Source organism: Mustelus asterias, chromosome 11 (genome assembly GCF_964213995.1).
Source record: "Mustelus asterias chromosome 11, sMusAst1.hap1.1, whole genome shotgun sequence".
In the NCBI taxonomy this organism is placed as follows: Eukaryota; Metazoa; Chordata; class Chondrichthyes; order Carcharhiniformes; family Triakidae; genus Mustelus; species Mustelus asterias.
The window spans coordinates 93060438-93077234 of record NC_135811.1 but is presented as its reverse complement, the minus strand read 5'-3'; the positions used below and the strand labels follow the sequence as shown (position 1 = coordinate 93077234).

Genomic DNA, 16797 nt, shown 5'->3' with positions numbered 1-16797 from the left:
CACACAGACATACACAGACACACACACACAGACACACACAGACACACACACAGACACACAACACTGACTGATATCAGTTAGAATCATGAAACAAGAACAGATAATGCTGAAAAAACTCAACAAGACTGACAGCATCTGTTGAGAGGGAATACAGCCAACATTTCAGGTGGAATTTTACCGGCAAGTCCGCCCAAGGTTCATACGATCCCGCCTGAGGCCAACGGAGAATGCCGTTTTCCGAGCCAAGCCCACCCCCGGAATCGGCGTGGGCATGCCGGTAAAATCCCGGCCCGCAAGTCTGAAAGGTTCATCCAGACTCGAAACGCTAGCATTATTCTCCCTCCACAGATGCTGTCAGACCTGCTGAGATTTTGCAGCATTGTCTGTTTTTTTTTTGTTTCAGCTCACAGCATCCACAGTAATTTGCTTTTCTCTTAACGTTTCGAGTCCACTTGACTCTTCATCAGGACTGAGAGGGAGAAATGTGATGGGTATTAAACTGTAGCTGGGAGACTGACAGCACCCACTTGAATTTTGTGCGTCATGGTGCAAAATGTAAAGAGGTCCAGGAAAACAGGTAAAGAAAAAAGAAATATGAGTACAAGAATTGGTAAATATCACACCAAATAAAAGGTCTTCGGGCAGGATTTTACAACCTCGCTCGAGCGAGACCAGAAATACCCACCCTAGGTCAACAGACATTTCCGTTGTCTGCCTCTCACCCGCTCCGATTCCGTGGCGGGCAGGGTGGTAGAATTCTGGTGATTGTGTCTGGGGTCACTGAGTCACTAGACTCATTCCTTGACCAATTATGCTTCCAAGCTCAAAGGAAACTTCTTTCCCTGACACCAACCATGCTGCAAGTAGGATTCCTCCAATCCATTGTTATATTTTCCTCCTTCTCAAGGGCAATTAGGCGATAAATACTGGTCTAGCCAACGACACCCACATCCCATAAATGTTTTTTTTAAATTGCTATGCGACTGGAGTACTCTATTTGTTTCACCACTTTTAACTGTGCATACCTATGTCATCAAATTCCCCTAATGCACAATTGCACGTCATTCAAATTGCTGTATGAACAGAACTATACCATGCGTGAACCCAGTGTTTACTGACGTAATTATTTTTGTAAAGGCATTGTTACACAAACCAGCCCTGTACTTCAGTACTTTATCAGAGGCTGAAGTATTTTCGAACGAAGCTTCCTATTTAGTTCGCATCCTGCCCTTGACTGAGAGTGATTTGGTAAGACATCAGGATGATATCGGGCACAACAAAAGAAGGGCAATTGATAGGCTAAGTGGTTAGCTGTTGGTTAGCACTGCTGCCTTACAGCGCCAGGGACCTGGGTTCGATTCCCGGCTTGGGTCACTGTCTGTGCGGAGTCTGCACATCCTCCCTGTGTGTGTGTGGGTTTCCTCCGGGTGCTCCGGTTTCCTCCCAGTGACCGAAAGATATGCTGGTTAGATGCATTGTCCATGCTAAATTCTCCTTCAGTGTACCCGAACAGGGGCCGGAGTGTCGCGGCTCAGGGATTTTCATAGTAACTTCAATGCAGTGATAATGTAAGCCTACTTGTGGCACTAATAAGTAAAACTTAACAAACCAACTACAATTAATGTTTCAGGTTTAGAGTTCTGGATGCTGCCTTGCAGTCTTGGTCTGATGGGCCCTGCCCGTATATTCCAAGCTGGCTTTTCCCCAATGTCATAACTGTTGGAGAAATGTGGAGACGAAATTTGCAAACATAAGTATTTTTGAACCTATTTTTACCTCCTGCAGCAGACAGCCCAAAACAGTATATCAGCTGTGGCCGCTTACAGCTAAAATAAAAATGCAATGTGTCCACAGTCTAGCTGGCCTTCAGTGTGTTGCACTCTCCACAACCTTTCAGCATTCAGCTGCTTTACCTTGACAACATCCAAAATTAAATAAAGGTACGGTGAGCTCACTCCAACAATTATTAGCAACGCTCATGTCTTCATAAATTATTACTTTGCATGAGCCATTGCTGTCCGTTCTACAGCAGCAATGATCTGGGACTGGGACGGCAGACACATACAATGTAGCAATTATAGAAATATGGAATCTACTCTTTGCTGTTTTACTGCGTACTACACCATATCAGCAGCTTCATAGCACTAACCTGTGAAATAAGGGTAAACTGTGAACTGCTACTGTAAATGAGCAGATGCATCTTCCTTTACAGTGGTTGGGAATAAATGTCAGTTGAGCTTACCATCAATCTCCTTTGAGTATAAAATGCAGTCTAAATGCCATAAGATCAGTAAATAGATTTCTATGACTAAAGAAAGGGCTGAATGTACACAAGCCCCCTTGTTTTACTATTCACTTGGATTATGACTCAATTCCATTCACCCACCTTTGTTCTGTACTTCGTGACATCCTTACCTAATAAAGATCTATCAATCTCCACCTTCAAAATTTTCCTTTTTTCTTTTTATTAATTTATGGGATGTGGTTGTCACTGGCTAGGCCAGCATTTATTGCCCATCCCTAGTTGCCCTTGAGAAGGTGAGATGTCTTCTGAGGCGCAGGTGCTTCCACGGTGCTGTTGGGGGGGAAATTTCAAGATTTTGACCCAGCATCCATGGCCTTTTGAAGAGGTTTTCCGTATCCTCTGCATGAAAACATGTTGCCTGATTTCATTCCTAAATGCTAACTAACTCTAATAATATTAAGATAAAGGCAAAATACTGTGGATGCTGGAATCTGAAACAGAAGCAGAAAATGCTGGAGAAACTCAGCAGGTCTGACAAGCATCTGTGGAGAGAGAATAGAGCCAACGTTTCGAGTCTGGATGACCCTTCGTCAGTGCTGGATAATAATATCTAATAATATTAAGCCCTCTTCTTCTAGATTCCCCTCCAGAGGAAATATTTCTACCCTCCCAATTAAATGACTTTATCATTCTAAAGATTTTAATTAGATCACCCCCCCGAACATTCTATTTTCTCCATGAAACATGTGAACGTTCTGCAACCAATCCTCCTAATTTAACCCTTTAAGACCTCGTACCATAGGATTTTAATTTGAAATTCTCTGACTGGAATTTTATTGGCCCATATCTTAAAAAATATTACATCACCAAACTCCCAGGAGCTCCCGCAGTAATAGCTTAAACATAAAATGTCCATTTTAAATTTAATTTAAATTAAAAGTGAAAATTCAAAACTATTTCATGAGTAGAAAATAAATGATTTAGATTCTTGACATAGGTTTTTCTACTCTTTCAGAAAATGTTGAGTGCTTTAACACTCCAGCACCTGTACTTGCTACCTTTAACCTGACACCGATAGACCCTACACTTAATCAGTCCTTAAAGATACTAACTACTACTTAAAATGTGTAAAACCGTCCAAGATTATTTTTAAAAATGGTTTAAAATAATTATTACAAAAAATACTGTGGACTCTATAATCCAGAGCCATGGTGCATGTTTCTGGGGTTGTCCTATGGGGTTTTTTTGACACACCATCAACAGGCAAACATTGGACAGCCTAGTGCCAGGTCCTCACCCAAGGTCAAGCAAGGATGGTTCTTTCTCTAGCTGTCCAGCCTCAGTGTGGCACTGTATATTGTGATTCAGTGCTAGAATATAACTGAGATGAGGAGCTCAGCACATGCAACAGATTATGCCAGTCCCCTGATCCTTTGATATTAAGGGACGATTGGCGACTGGGGGATTTTCACAGTAACTTCATTGCGGTGTTAATGTAAGCCTACTTGTGACAATAATAAATAAATAAAACTTTAAACAATTTCACAAGTCAAGATGACCCCCTTTCACTGCATATAGAGTTGTACTAAGGATCAATCTCTGGTAGATAGATGCTCAGTAAAATATCATTTAAATTAAAGTCCTGAACCAGAAGGTGGTATATACGGTCCATATTATCTCATCAAAGTGGCCACTCTTCCGATGCGAACATTAATTTCAATGGGTAGGTTATCTGGCTGTGATGGGTAAAGCATCCATCCTATCTGTACCTCCTTTGCACACTTGTCCATTTTGCAGGAGGGTCACTACCTAGTAATCTGTAGTGGGAACCCCTCTCTCCCACACTCAGGAGGACAATCACACCACCCAGATCAGCCCAACCCAAGACATCAGCCTAAATGTTTATCACCCAGTGGTCTCAGGGCCTCTCAGCTTTCTACACAGACAAATCTATGCTTTATTGCGCGCACACACACACACACACACACACATATATATATATTTTATTGCTGATATATTTCAACGTGGCAATCGGATCTTTGCATCAGGCCCCAAGTGGACTGTGAAATCATCCCCACACCTGTAGGCAAGAGCTAGCTATGACTGTAACACTACAAATTGCACCCTCTCCTTTCCTTCTCTATGAATGGTATGCTTTGTCTGTACAGCGCGCAAGAGACAATACTTTTCACTGTATACTAATACATGTGACAATAATAAATCAAATCAAATCTTTTGCTTCTAGGCAAAGAACTCCAGCCCCTGACTATCGCTTCTGGAGAGCAACAGGGCAGGATGCAAACTAAACCCTTCTGTACAATTGGCCTCTGGGCGAACACATTCCCAATGAATAAATCTATACATCAGAGATAAACAGAAACTTAACAATCCAGCCAAAAAGGTCACTTGTACCCTCAAAGTCAACACCATTTTAAAAGAATGGCAACATTCTTATATGAGTTAAGCGTTGGGATAAGGAACTTATAAGGAAATAAGGTTATTCCGAACATTAGAAAAATGAACTCAAGCACAGTCAGAGGTACAGGAGCTTACTGTCAAGATTCAATCGATTTGCTGAGATGATTTCACAACAGGCAGTGGTGGCTTCTGCATGGAGCAAACTGGAAATGCAACACTTACGCATTGCCCACATAGATCCGAGAGTAAACTTCATTGCAGTGCTGGGATGGGAGGCTGTAGAAGCCGCTGTCGTTCGCCAAGAGCTCGTTGAGTTCCTCCACCATCAAGCGGTGCTCTGACATGTTCAGTGTCTGCGGCTGGTTCTCGGTGGCAGAGAGAGAGAGAACAGCGCTGCTCCGGGCAGACAGAGTGTGTGTGTCTGGGTGTTGGGGAATGTTGCGTTAAAGTTCCCGCATCTCCGGCTTCAGACGAAGGGCAGATCACCCCACACCCACACCCACCCCCCTGAAGGGAATAATGGAGTGGGGGGGGGGGGGAGAAGAAAAATCAGACAGACGATCAGCTGTTGCCAGCCACAACAGCAACAACGCCCTTCTCCGGCAGACGGCAGTCACCCCAGCACTCACACACACACACTCACTCACTCAGAGACACACACGCCTCACACACCAATCAGCAATGTATCCATTCCAAACTGCAACACTCAGCTCCCTCTCCCTCCCCATCCAACACCCCTCAACAGTTGCTGCTCACTCTCCACTCCCTCAAACTTTGTAGTGTGGGTTTGGCACTAAGTAAAATCAGTGGGGCAGATTGTGAGAACATAATTTAAGTATTTATTAAGTTATTTATTAGTGTCATAAGTAGGCTTACATTAACACCGCAATGAAGTTACTGTGAGAACATCACTTAAGCATTTATTAAGTTATTTATTAGTGTCACAAGTAGGCTTACATTAACACTGCAATGAAGTTATTGTGAGAACATCATTTAAGTATTTATTAAGAGTATTTATTTATTAGTGTCACAAGTAGGCTTACATTAACACTGCAATGAAGTTACTATGCAAATCCCCAAGTCGCCACACTCTGGGGCCTGTTTGGATACACTGAGGGAGAATTTAGCATGGCCAATGCACCCAACCAGCACGTCTTTCGGACTGTGGGAGGGAAACCGGAGCATCCGGAGGAATCCCACGCAGACACAGAGAAAATGCACAGGTCCAAGCGGGGAATCGAATTCAGGTCCCTGGCTCTGTGAGGCAGCAGTGAAGGGGAAGGATTTCATAGAATCATAAAATCCCTACAGTGCAGAAGGAGGCTATTCAGCCTATCGAGCCTGCAACGATCCCACCCGATACCCATAAGCCCATGTATTTACCTTGCTAGTCCCCTTGATTTGATTTGATTTGATTTATTGCCACATTTATTGGTATACACTGAAAAGTATTGTTTCTTGCCACTGTAAAAACAAAGCATACCTTTCATAGAGTACAAGGGGAGAATGAAAGGAGAGGGTGCAGAATGTAATGTTACAGACATAGCTAGGGTGGACAGAAAGATGACTTGACACTAAGGGGAAATTTAGCTTGACCAATCCACCTACTCCACACATCTTTGGAGTGTGGGAGGAAATCAGAGCACCCAGAGGAAACCCATGCAGACACAGGGAGAATGTGCAAACTCCACACAGACAGTAATCCAAGGCCGGAATTGAACCCAGGTCCCTGATGCTGTGAGGCAGCAGTGCTAACCACTGTGCCACTGTGCCACCCAAATTTATTAATTCAACTAAATTTATATATATGTGTGTGTGTGTGTTCTAGAGCAACAGATGTGTTTCTTTGAGCTTTTGATTGCTTTTCTTGGTGCTTTTGTCTCGGGTATGTGTCCACACCATTATTCAATCTGTCTATTTCCACCTCCATTTTAAACTTCTCAACCTTGTGCTCAAATCCTTTCATGGCCTCGCCCCCTCCCTATCTTTATCACCCTACAATCATCCGAGGTCTTCAGGCACTTTCAATTCTGATCTCGTTCACATCTCCGATATTCATCGCTCCACTATTGGTGGCCATGTTTAACCTTTAATCCCTGGGCTTCCCTTCTTAACCCTCTCCACCTCTGTGTTTCTCCTTTAAGATGCTCCTTAAAACATACAACTTTGACCAAGCTTTTGATCATTTGTCCTAATATCTCCTTATCTGGCACAGTTTGTTTGAAAAATGCTCCTGTGAAATGCCTAGCTATGTTAGAAATGATTTATATAAATGCGTGTTGTTATTGACAGAACCAGGGATTACAACACAGAAGGAGGCAATTCGGATCCACTCTTCTTGTGCTCATAACTACTGCAACTCAAAACTAATCTTCCTGCCCCATTCTCCACATGAACCTACATCATCCACTGCTTCAAAATCCATTATTCTTTCTTGCTTTTGAACATTCCCGTCATATATTAAGCTGATCCTTCTCTTCACCCTGTAGCTGCAACACTTCTGCACTCTCTCCTTTTCTTTTCCCTCTCTGTACTTCATGAGTCGTATGTTTTGCCTGTAGAGCACGCAAGAAACTCCTGAGAGTCTGTTCTTGAGGGTGACTCTGCAGCGGGGCAACTCCTGAATAGAGAATCCCTAGAGGCTGCTGTCTTTGAGGCTCTGTTCTCGAAGGTGACGCTGCTCTTTATAAAACACAAAAGTCCAGTGGTGATGACCCTCAGCTCACTTTGACCCTGTGTGAAAGAGTTTGGACACCCTGAGTGACTCCGGACTCTGCATCAGATTTCCCACTCTCCGCTGTTGTCAGCTGCAGGCCATGGTTATTTTTTGTCTTTAATTCCGTTTCAGAGAAAAAAAGAGACAATACTTTTCACTGTATCCCAGTACGTGTGACAATAAATCAGATCAAATCTTAGCTAAAAATCTGAAACTTACAAAGCTTAAGACGGGACATGGGACTACAAATAGTAAAATGAACCAACAATCTGATACCGTTCAGGGCCAAAGGCTGAAGCTCTGAGAGTCCAATGGAATAAATAACTAAATGGCTCTTGCCTGTGACAGGACAGCTTCCAGCCGGTTGACTAATTCTTCGCCTACACATGGGTTGATGGGTTTATTATTAGCACAATACTGCAGAAGAGGAACACAAAAAACGCATTTGAAAGACATTTGGTAGAATCCATGACATGATCCTAATTCACTTGATAGGATGCTCAATTCTTGTCTGATCTCTTCGAGGCCAAGCCAGTTGACTAAGCAGTTTCGAAGGCCATGCTTATAGAGGCAATATGCTCCAAAAGGGCACATTTATTGAAATAGCCCACAACACAGGAATAAAGACATGGTGCATCACTGACAATCCATTAACAAAGCCAGCAACAGAATCATTGAATATCTTTTTTAAAAAAGAATCATATTTGTAACTGGGACAGTTTCAGTTGACGAATCAATGCTATCATTAAATCACAGAATTCCCTACTGTGCAGAAGGAGGCCATTTGGCCCATCGAGTCTACACCAACTCTCCGGCAGACTCCCTCCCCCTCATCCCCGAAACCCTACACGTTTACCATGGCTAATCCATCTAACCTTCATGTCTTGGGAGATTAAGGGGCAATCTAGCATGGCCAATTCACCTAACCTGCACATCTTTGGACTGTGGGAGGAAACCAGAGCACCCGGAGAAAACCCATGCAAACACGGGGAGAACGTGCAAACTCCACACAGACGGTCACCCAAGGCCATAATTGAACCCGGGTCCCTTGCACTGTGTGGCACTATACAGAAAATGCATACCGTTCATAAAGTATATAGGGGAGAAGGAAAGGAGAGGGTACTAACGACTGTGACACCGTGCTGCTCAATATTATTAGTACCATTCATTCTAAAAATCAGGATTATTCAGTGTTTATTTATTGCACTTCATATTTGCAATAGGATAGAAATCGATCCCATCTCTGAAAAGTCAAAATGAATTTGGTGAAAGAATCATTTAAATATACTGATTTCAAATGACATAATTTTAAAATTCTCACTTTTGCTTTGCTGAGGAGAAGATGCGATTCAAAACGATACCAGCAAATAAGACTTTGAAAATTTACACAAGAACTTCATTCTTTAAATGGATTATATGTAGTTCAGTGGCTTTAACCACTTCAGCATGATTTCTATTAGGATGCATTTGGTCACATTCCCACAGAAACAATAAGACAACAGGCTTCAACTATGTGCATATTTTTGTTTCAAATTTGAGTTTACCTCTGATTTGATTTGATTTATTATTGTCACATGTATTGGGATACAGTGCAAATCATTGTTTCTTGTGCACTATACAGAAAACACATACCATTCATAGAATACATAGCGGAGAAGGAAAGGAGATGGTGCATAATAATACAGTCAAAGCTAGGGCGCAGAGAAAGATCAGCTTAATAATGTAGATCCTTCAAATGTCTGATGGCAGCAGGGAAGAAGTTGTTCTTGAATCGGTTGGTACATGATCTCAGATTTTTGTATCTTTTTCCTGACACGGTGCAAGGGGTCCTAGATTGTGCTGGCTGCTTTTCTGAGGCAGCGGGATGTGTAGAGAGTATCAATGGATGGGAGGCTGGTTTGCGTGTTTCTTGTGGTCTTTGTCAGAGCAGGAGCTGTGATACATCCTTGATACATCTATGATTTTGGATGTGTTATTGCATCACAGTTCTAGCTGAGAGGCCTTTAAGGTCTTATTTTTAATCTGTAGGTCATAGATCAATTTGGGTGGAGTATGTTAAAACATTGGCCAATCTAAACTATTCATGTGAAAAGAGATCTCCATTTTCTGTATTCACTTACCTTCCTGCTGCATAACAGCTTCCAGCCAGAGGGTTCATTATTTTAATCATTTGTTAGAACAGAAAAAGGGAAACATATTTTGTCAAAGCTTCTTGTCTTGCACTCATCAAGAATACAATGTAAGAGAAATCAACATATTTATACTGTATGAGAGAGGGCTAATTGGTTGGCATATGGACTATGATTGGTGGATGGACTGCCCATGGAGAATGCACCAGTTGAAGGTGACCAACAGTTAACTGCCAAGCATTGTTTTAAATTTAAACCAGGCAGTTTGACCCTGGTTTGTCAAGGTATTGCCCTGAGGAATTAACCAGTGAATGACTGTCATGTATTTTGTTTGGCTGAAATAGCTGCAATGTGTGTATCTGTTACTTCTGTCTGCCAAGCGCAGGACCCTGTGTGTTAATATATGTAACTTTCAGTACACGCGAATTCGAGCTTGACCGACAATCTTAAATTGGCTGTCAGCGCATTTCTTAGCACACTGAGGATTATTTAGCAAACATTGTCCAATTGCAGAATCATATCTGATGTTGGACACTGTGTATGAGAGCACTGGCTGGTTGGATACAATCTACCTTGCCCTTTGCAAACAGCAAAAGGGCCATGCTGTTTGTTAAAATCAATCTGTCTTTTGGATGTACAACCAGCATACCTAGAATCACACCGGCACTGAAATCGTATACCACATTATTCATTTATGTGATAGGCAGAAAGTCTTTTTGGCTTAGGGGCAGCATCCTGTTCATGGAGAATATCACTCCTTTAGCTACTGCATAGTGGCAGCATAAAACAACAAGCTTCACCTGTTGCTCAAATATTTTTGCGCTGCCAAACACCCACAGAAGTAATGCCCTTTACGCTCCATCATATCAATGGCCGCTTCTGTACAACATGAGTCGGCCAATGGTTGGGCGAACTGTTACACCAAATCTTGAACAAGTTTTCCATATGTACAGTTGTGAAGACCATACAGGACTAGCATACTGGTAGAAATTCTGTGTCCATGTGCTCATTTGACATTGCTAGCCTATTCACCAATGTTCCACTTAAGGAAATCACAGATGTTTGCACAGCACTATATCATGATGATCTCGACTTGCCACCATTGTGTGAATCAGTATTCATCTAACTTATTAACTCGGCAACTCACAGAGTTGAATTCAGTTTTAATGACACCAGAAACGTCCAAACAGATGGTGTTGCCATGGAATCCCAGGTCCAGATCTTGGTCCAGATCTAGATCCAGGTCCAGATCTTGTAAACATCTTTGTTAGGGTTCCATGAGAAACGTGTCTTTGATGGAATGACAGCCACCTCCTGCCCTTGCATATTTCCAGTATGTGGATGATACGTTTGCAATATTTAAATCCACAGCTGCATCTAATCATTTCCTTACATGTTTTAATGAGCTCCATTCTGCGCTCAAATTCACCTTTGGAATGGAGCAGTCAAAAGAACTCCCTTATACTAGTAGAGAAATCTGCCGGGGGTTCTCTACTACAAGCCTACCTTCAGTAGTCAATCCATGTATTGGGATTCTTACAGTTCAACACATTATAAGATTGGTCTCACCAACAACCTTGGAAATAGGGGCTGAACCATTTGTTCACCATGGAAGCTTGATGTTGAAACAGGATGTATCAAAGGATTCCTGGGATGGAACATTTAAGTTATGAAACATGATGCGTAGGCTTGGGTTGTTTTCGTTGGAGCAGAGAAGACTGAGGGGCGACCTGATTGAAGTGTTCAAGATTATTAGAGACATGGACATGGTAGATAAGGAACAGCTGTTCCCCTTAGTTGAAGAGTCAGTCATGAAGAGCCATAGGTTCAAGTTGAGGGGCAGGAGGTTTCGGGGGAATGTGAGGAAAATCCTTTTTACCCAGAGGGTGGTGATAGTCTGGAATGCGCTGCCTGGGAGGGTGGTAGAGGCGGGTTGCCTCACATCCTCTAAAAAGTATTTGGATGAGCACTTGGCACATCATAACATTCAGGGCTATGGGCCAAATGCTGGCAGATGGGGTTAGGTGGTAGTTCAGGTGTTTCTAATGTGTCGGTGCAGACTCGATGGGCTGAAGGGCCTCTTCTGCGCTGTATGATTCTATGATTCTATTTTCTATGATTCCTGTGGGCTAATGGCTATCCTGATCTGATCATTTTGTGCAATAATGCAAACTCATGAACGAGCCTAAGGCCATCACTTTCGGTGCTGAAAAGTGTGCACTCTACTTCAGATTACCCTGGAAGGACAAAAATTTGAGCATCAGGTGAAGGAAGCTATTTCATACTGCTACTATGCAGTAGCAACAGAAGTGGTATTCACCATTAACAGGATTTAGCTGTCAAGCCAAAAAAACATTCTGCCAATTACACAAATGAGCAATGTGGTGTATGTATTTCAGTGCCGGCATAATTCCAGATAAGTAGGCTGTACATCTCAAAGACTGGTGGACCATATTAAACATCGTGTCATTTCTGCTGTTCGCAATGGACAGGATACAGACCGCACCCAAACAGCCCGTGCTTACAATCATCCAAAACACAGTGTCCAACATTAGATGTGATTCCGCAATTCTGCAACATTTACTAAATATTCTTCAGTGTGTGAAGAATTGCGCTGACAACCAATTTAAGATTGTCAGTTGGGCTCGCAGGATGACACATTTGCATGCTACTGAAAGTTACATTATATTAGCACTTTAGGCTACCTCATTGAATGTTTTTAAGGCAAAGATTTTTGAAGAGTAAAGGAATTAAGGGTTATGGTGAGCGGGTGGATATGTGTAGCTGAGTCCACGAAAAGATCGGTCATGATCTTATTAAATGGCAGAGCAGGTTCGAGGGGAAAGATGTCCTACTCCTGCTCCTAGTTCTTATGTTTTTATGTTCTTATGTTCTTATCTTTATTAACACACAGGCCTTGTTCTCTGCAAACAGAAAGAACATATACACACATTAGGCAGGATTTTCCAGCCTTGCTCACTCCAAAACTGAAAAATCCTGCTTGAGATCAATGGACCTTTCCATTGTCCCCCCCCCCCCCCCTCCCCCCCCCCACCACCCCCTCGCCTGCTCTGATTCCCATGGCGGGCAGGACAGGAAATTCGTCCCATTGTGCCTGTTTCAGCTGAGCAAATTAATGACAGTCATGGACTCATTCGTCAGAGAGATGTAATGATCAGTCGGAGTCAAGCTGCATGGTTTAAATTTCAAACAATGTTTAGCAGTTAACAGTCAGCCATCTTCAACTGGTGCATTCTCCATGGCAGTACCTCTACAAATCAAAGTCCATTTGCCAACCAATCAGCACTCTCTTCTCATACAGTATAAATTTGTTGATTTCCTTATATTGTATTCTTGTGAATGTCCTTTGAGTACAAAAGGATAATTGTAGTAACTTGAGGCCAGATATAAAAAGTTTTGACAAAAAATGTCTCTTTTTCAGCAATACTTAGATTCATCCTTTGATGAGTAAGGAATAGGCAGTTTCGAACAAAGATAGCTATTTCTGAGACTTCAGTTAGATTATCATATAGGTCTTGTTTATGAATAAATTTTAAAGATTTTTGTGCTAATTGGATTAAAGTTAACAGGAAAAATAACACTCTCTACAAGGTTTAATTCAAGGGTGGCGCAGTAGCACAGTGGTTAACACTGTTGCTTCACAGCGCCAGGGACCCAGATTTGATTCTGGCTTTGGGTCACTGTCTGTGAGGATTTTGCACTTTCTCCCAGTGTTTGTGTGGATTTCCTCAGGGTGCTCCGGTTTCCTCCCACAAAGATGTGCAGGTTGGGAGGACTGACCATGCTAAATTGCCCCTTAGTGTCCCAAGATCTGTAGGTTAGATGGATTAGCCATGGTAAATGTGTGGGGTTATAGAGATAGGGTGGAACAGTGGGGGAGATATTCTGTCAGAGAGTTGGTGAAGACTCAGTGGGCCGAATGGCCTCTTCTGCACTGTAGGGATTCTATGATAAAATTGTATCCTCGCAATTAGGTGTATGTTTCTTACCCTGATCATAAATCTTGAATCTTCAAAAAATTATCTTGCAATTTTTTTCCCTTGAATTCTTTCTCACCTCTGGTTAGAATTATGAGTCAGTAAGTGTTAATCATTGGAATCATAATTTGTCCCAGTAAAAAAAAGATGTGGTTGAAATACTGATAGCTGTACTGGTTTTCTAAAACAATATTGTTGACATGACACCTTCTCTCCACATGGACCATCTCTGCAATGCCAGTGAAAGCGTGAGTGCTTTCCTTATTCCTGAGAAGACACTCCTAAGTCACTTATGAGTGATGCACCTTATTCGCTAAAAAACATGAGTAATTGACTGTCACCAGTGAGATAATGAGAAAGCCGTGTAATAATATCTAATGTAGATTGTTTGTCTTGTCAATATCCTTGAAATGGATGCGTGAGTGTCTTGCCAATAGTCAGTCTTGGGTCTGCCAAGTCTTCCTCTTTATATGTTGAAAAATGTAAGGTGCTTATTTAGGCTGTAAAGCTAGCTCTGTGAATCACCAATATTAATTGAGTATGACAGTTCACAGCCTGCTTGTACCTAGTCAGTAATACACTACAGCAATGACTGGTGTTTGACCTAGTTCGTCTAATCATCAATAAAGCACCATAAGGACATGTTCTCAGCATGGAGTCAAGCCTCATGGACATGCAGATTGGTGATTCTGGCACAGACCTCAGCATGCCTGATTTTTAATGCTCTGAATGTCCTTAAGACATTTTTAAAAATCAAATGCTTTGGAGCCGTTGTTGAAGTCCAGGGATGACCTTGTTTTACTGTAAAATCCCATTGCAAATGCATGGTGGCGGGTTGCATGAACAAGCTCATGATTTGGCAGAGGCCAAATGCCTGGAACTCCCTTCTGTACTGTGAGTGTTTCTATACCACATGGACTGCAGCAGTTCAAGAACACTGCTACCTCACAACTCCAGGGACCAGGGTTTGATTCCAGCATTGGGTGACTGTGAGGACTTTGCACATTCTTCCAGTGGCTGTGTAGATTTCCTTTGGTGCTCCAGTTTCCTCCCACCGTCCAAAGATTTGCAGGTTAGGTAGACTGACCATGCTAAATTCTCCCTTAGTGTCCCAAGATCTGTAGTTTAGATGGATTAGCCATGGTAAATGTGTGGAGGTTACAGGAATAGGGCGGGGGAGAGGGGGAGATATTCTGTCAGAGAGTTGGTGCAGACTCGATGGGCTGAATGGCCTCTTCTGCACTGTAGAGATTCTGTGATTCCATTCTATGATTCTCAAGGGCAATTAGAGATGGGCAATAAATGCTGGTCTAGCTTGTGACACCGATGTTCATTGAAAGGATTAAAAGTATGAGATTCGAACTCCAAGGATTCATATAAAAGGAGAGATCGAACAAATTATGCTCGTCTGCCCTGGAGGTTAGAAGGATAAAGATGTGATTTGATTGACATTTTTAAGACATTAAGTGTGTAGAGCGAAACTAGTAATGCCAGTTGGGAAGTTGCGGGATGGAGTCTAAAAATTAAAACCAGACTTTCACACATCAGATTAAAGTTTATTTATTAGTGTCACAAGTAGCCTCACATTAACACTGCAATGAAGTTACTGTGAACTTTGACAAAGGCAGAATTCTTTTGTAATCTTAATGAAGCCAGTAGATTTCCAATGCATGGTTCAGCCAGTTGGGACAGTGTTTCAGTGAGTAAACCAAAATAGATCACAGTGCAATTCCAGCTATGGCCAAGTTACTTGTAGCCACCCAGGACAGTGACAAGGGGACTACAAATGGCCTTGAGTGTCTCTGGGCTCGTAGGGAAGGATGAGAAGGAGAAAAAGAAAAAGATAAAACAGAGAAAGTTCCTGCTGCTGATAATTACCCAACACACCTAAACTCTAGTTTAGTTTATTTATTAGTGTCACAAGTAGGCTTACATTAACACTGCAATGAAGTTACTGTGAAAATCTCCTCGTCGCCATACTCCAGTGCCTGTTCGGGTACACTGAGGGAGAATTTAGCATGGCCAATGCACCCTAACCAGCATGTCTTTTGGAGTTAGGAAAGACTTCTACATGCAAAGTGTGGTAGAATTTTGGATTTCTCTTCTGCAAATGTCATCTGGTACTGGGTTAATTGTTATTTTTAAAAACTGAGATTGATAGCTTCGTTTTAACAAAATGTAATGAGAAATATGGGGCAAAAGCCCTTATCTGGAGGTAGATTCAGATCAACCATGATCTCATTGAACATCATAAAAGAGGTTTAAGGGGCTAAATGTCCTAAATTCCAATGAGAGGCAATGTACAAGGGCAGTGTGACAGTGCACTGTAGTTTGTGGAAGATCTGCTGTGTAATCTTTCTCTACTTGCCCTATGTTCTGAGATACCAGGATATACAGGGTGGGCTCAACTGAGGGAGTTAAGGACTGTGATTTGTGATTCATTGTCCAAATGGAACTTTATGCGTTAAATTTCATACCACCATGTTGTGTTGAAAAGTACTCTTCAGATGATGCAATTGAAACAAAAGAGGCTAATGACCAATATGCCCATCTTATGTGACAATAAGTGGCCATGAATCATACAATGGCATTAACCTTTTGATGCATGAACCAGGGAAAATGTGAATATGGCAAGATTTTATTTTTTGCATTGCATCTTATCTAAGTGATTTAGGTACAAGTGTACGTGAGTTGCAAAGATAAAATTGAAAGGTTGTGTGAGGCAACATTTTGGCGCATGGAACTTTGAGACAAGTAATTCATCTCCTGACTCCTCAATATCCGTCCACCATGTACAAGGCACAAGTCAGGCGTGTGATGGAATACTCCCCACTTTCTGGGATAAGTGCAGCTCCAACAGCACACCCCAATGCAATGGGCTAGTCTCGTCCCCTGCCTGACCATGGTTTCACCACTGGGGGCGACACAAGTGGCACAGTGGTTAACACTGCTGCCCTCTTTTTAGATCAAACCAAACCAAGTAAACAAACTCAGATTAAATCAGGACAAAGTAAAAGGGGCAGCTCCCCAAAAAGGAGGGGGAACAGCCCGAACAGAAATCAAAGTACAAAGGAAACTTAAAAACATCAAATTAAAATGTGATTATTGGGGTCAATGATGCACCCCAACCCCTGCGGTGCCCAGCGGGCGCGGAAAGCGTCAACCTCGCCCGTGGACACCGCATGCTCCCTCTCCAGGGACACCTGGCCGCGAACGTAGCCGCGGTAGAGGGGAAGACAGTCAGGATGGACGGCCCCCTCGATCGCCCGCAGCCTGGACCGGTAAATGGCG

General features: G+C 42.5%; 1 protein-coding gene across 1 annotated transcript in view; it reads right to left on the bottom strand.

Moving 5' to 3' along the window:
- Positions 1-5264, bottom strand: part of dusp3a (dual specificity phosphatase 3a) — a 35416-nt gene extending 30152 nt beyond the window's left edge. The window contains exon 1 of the mRNA XM_078223972.1: positions 4886-5264. Within this exon, the coding sequence (XP_078080098.1) occupies positions 4886-5007 (122 nt within the window). The 5' untranslated portion in view covers positions 5008-5264. The remainder of the gene's footprint in view (positions 1-4885) is intronic.
- Positions 5265-16797: the final 11533 nt, after the last annotated feature.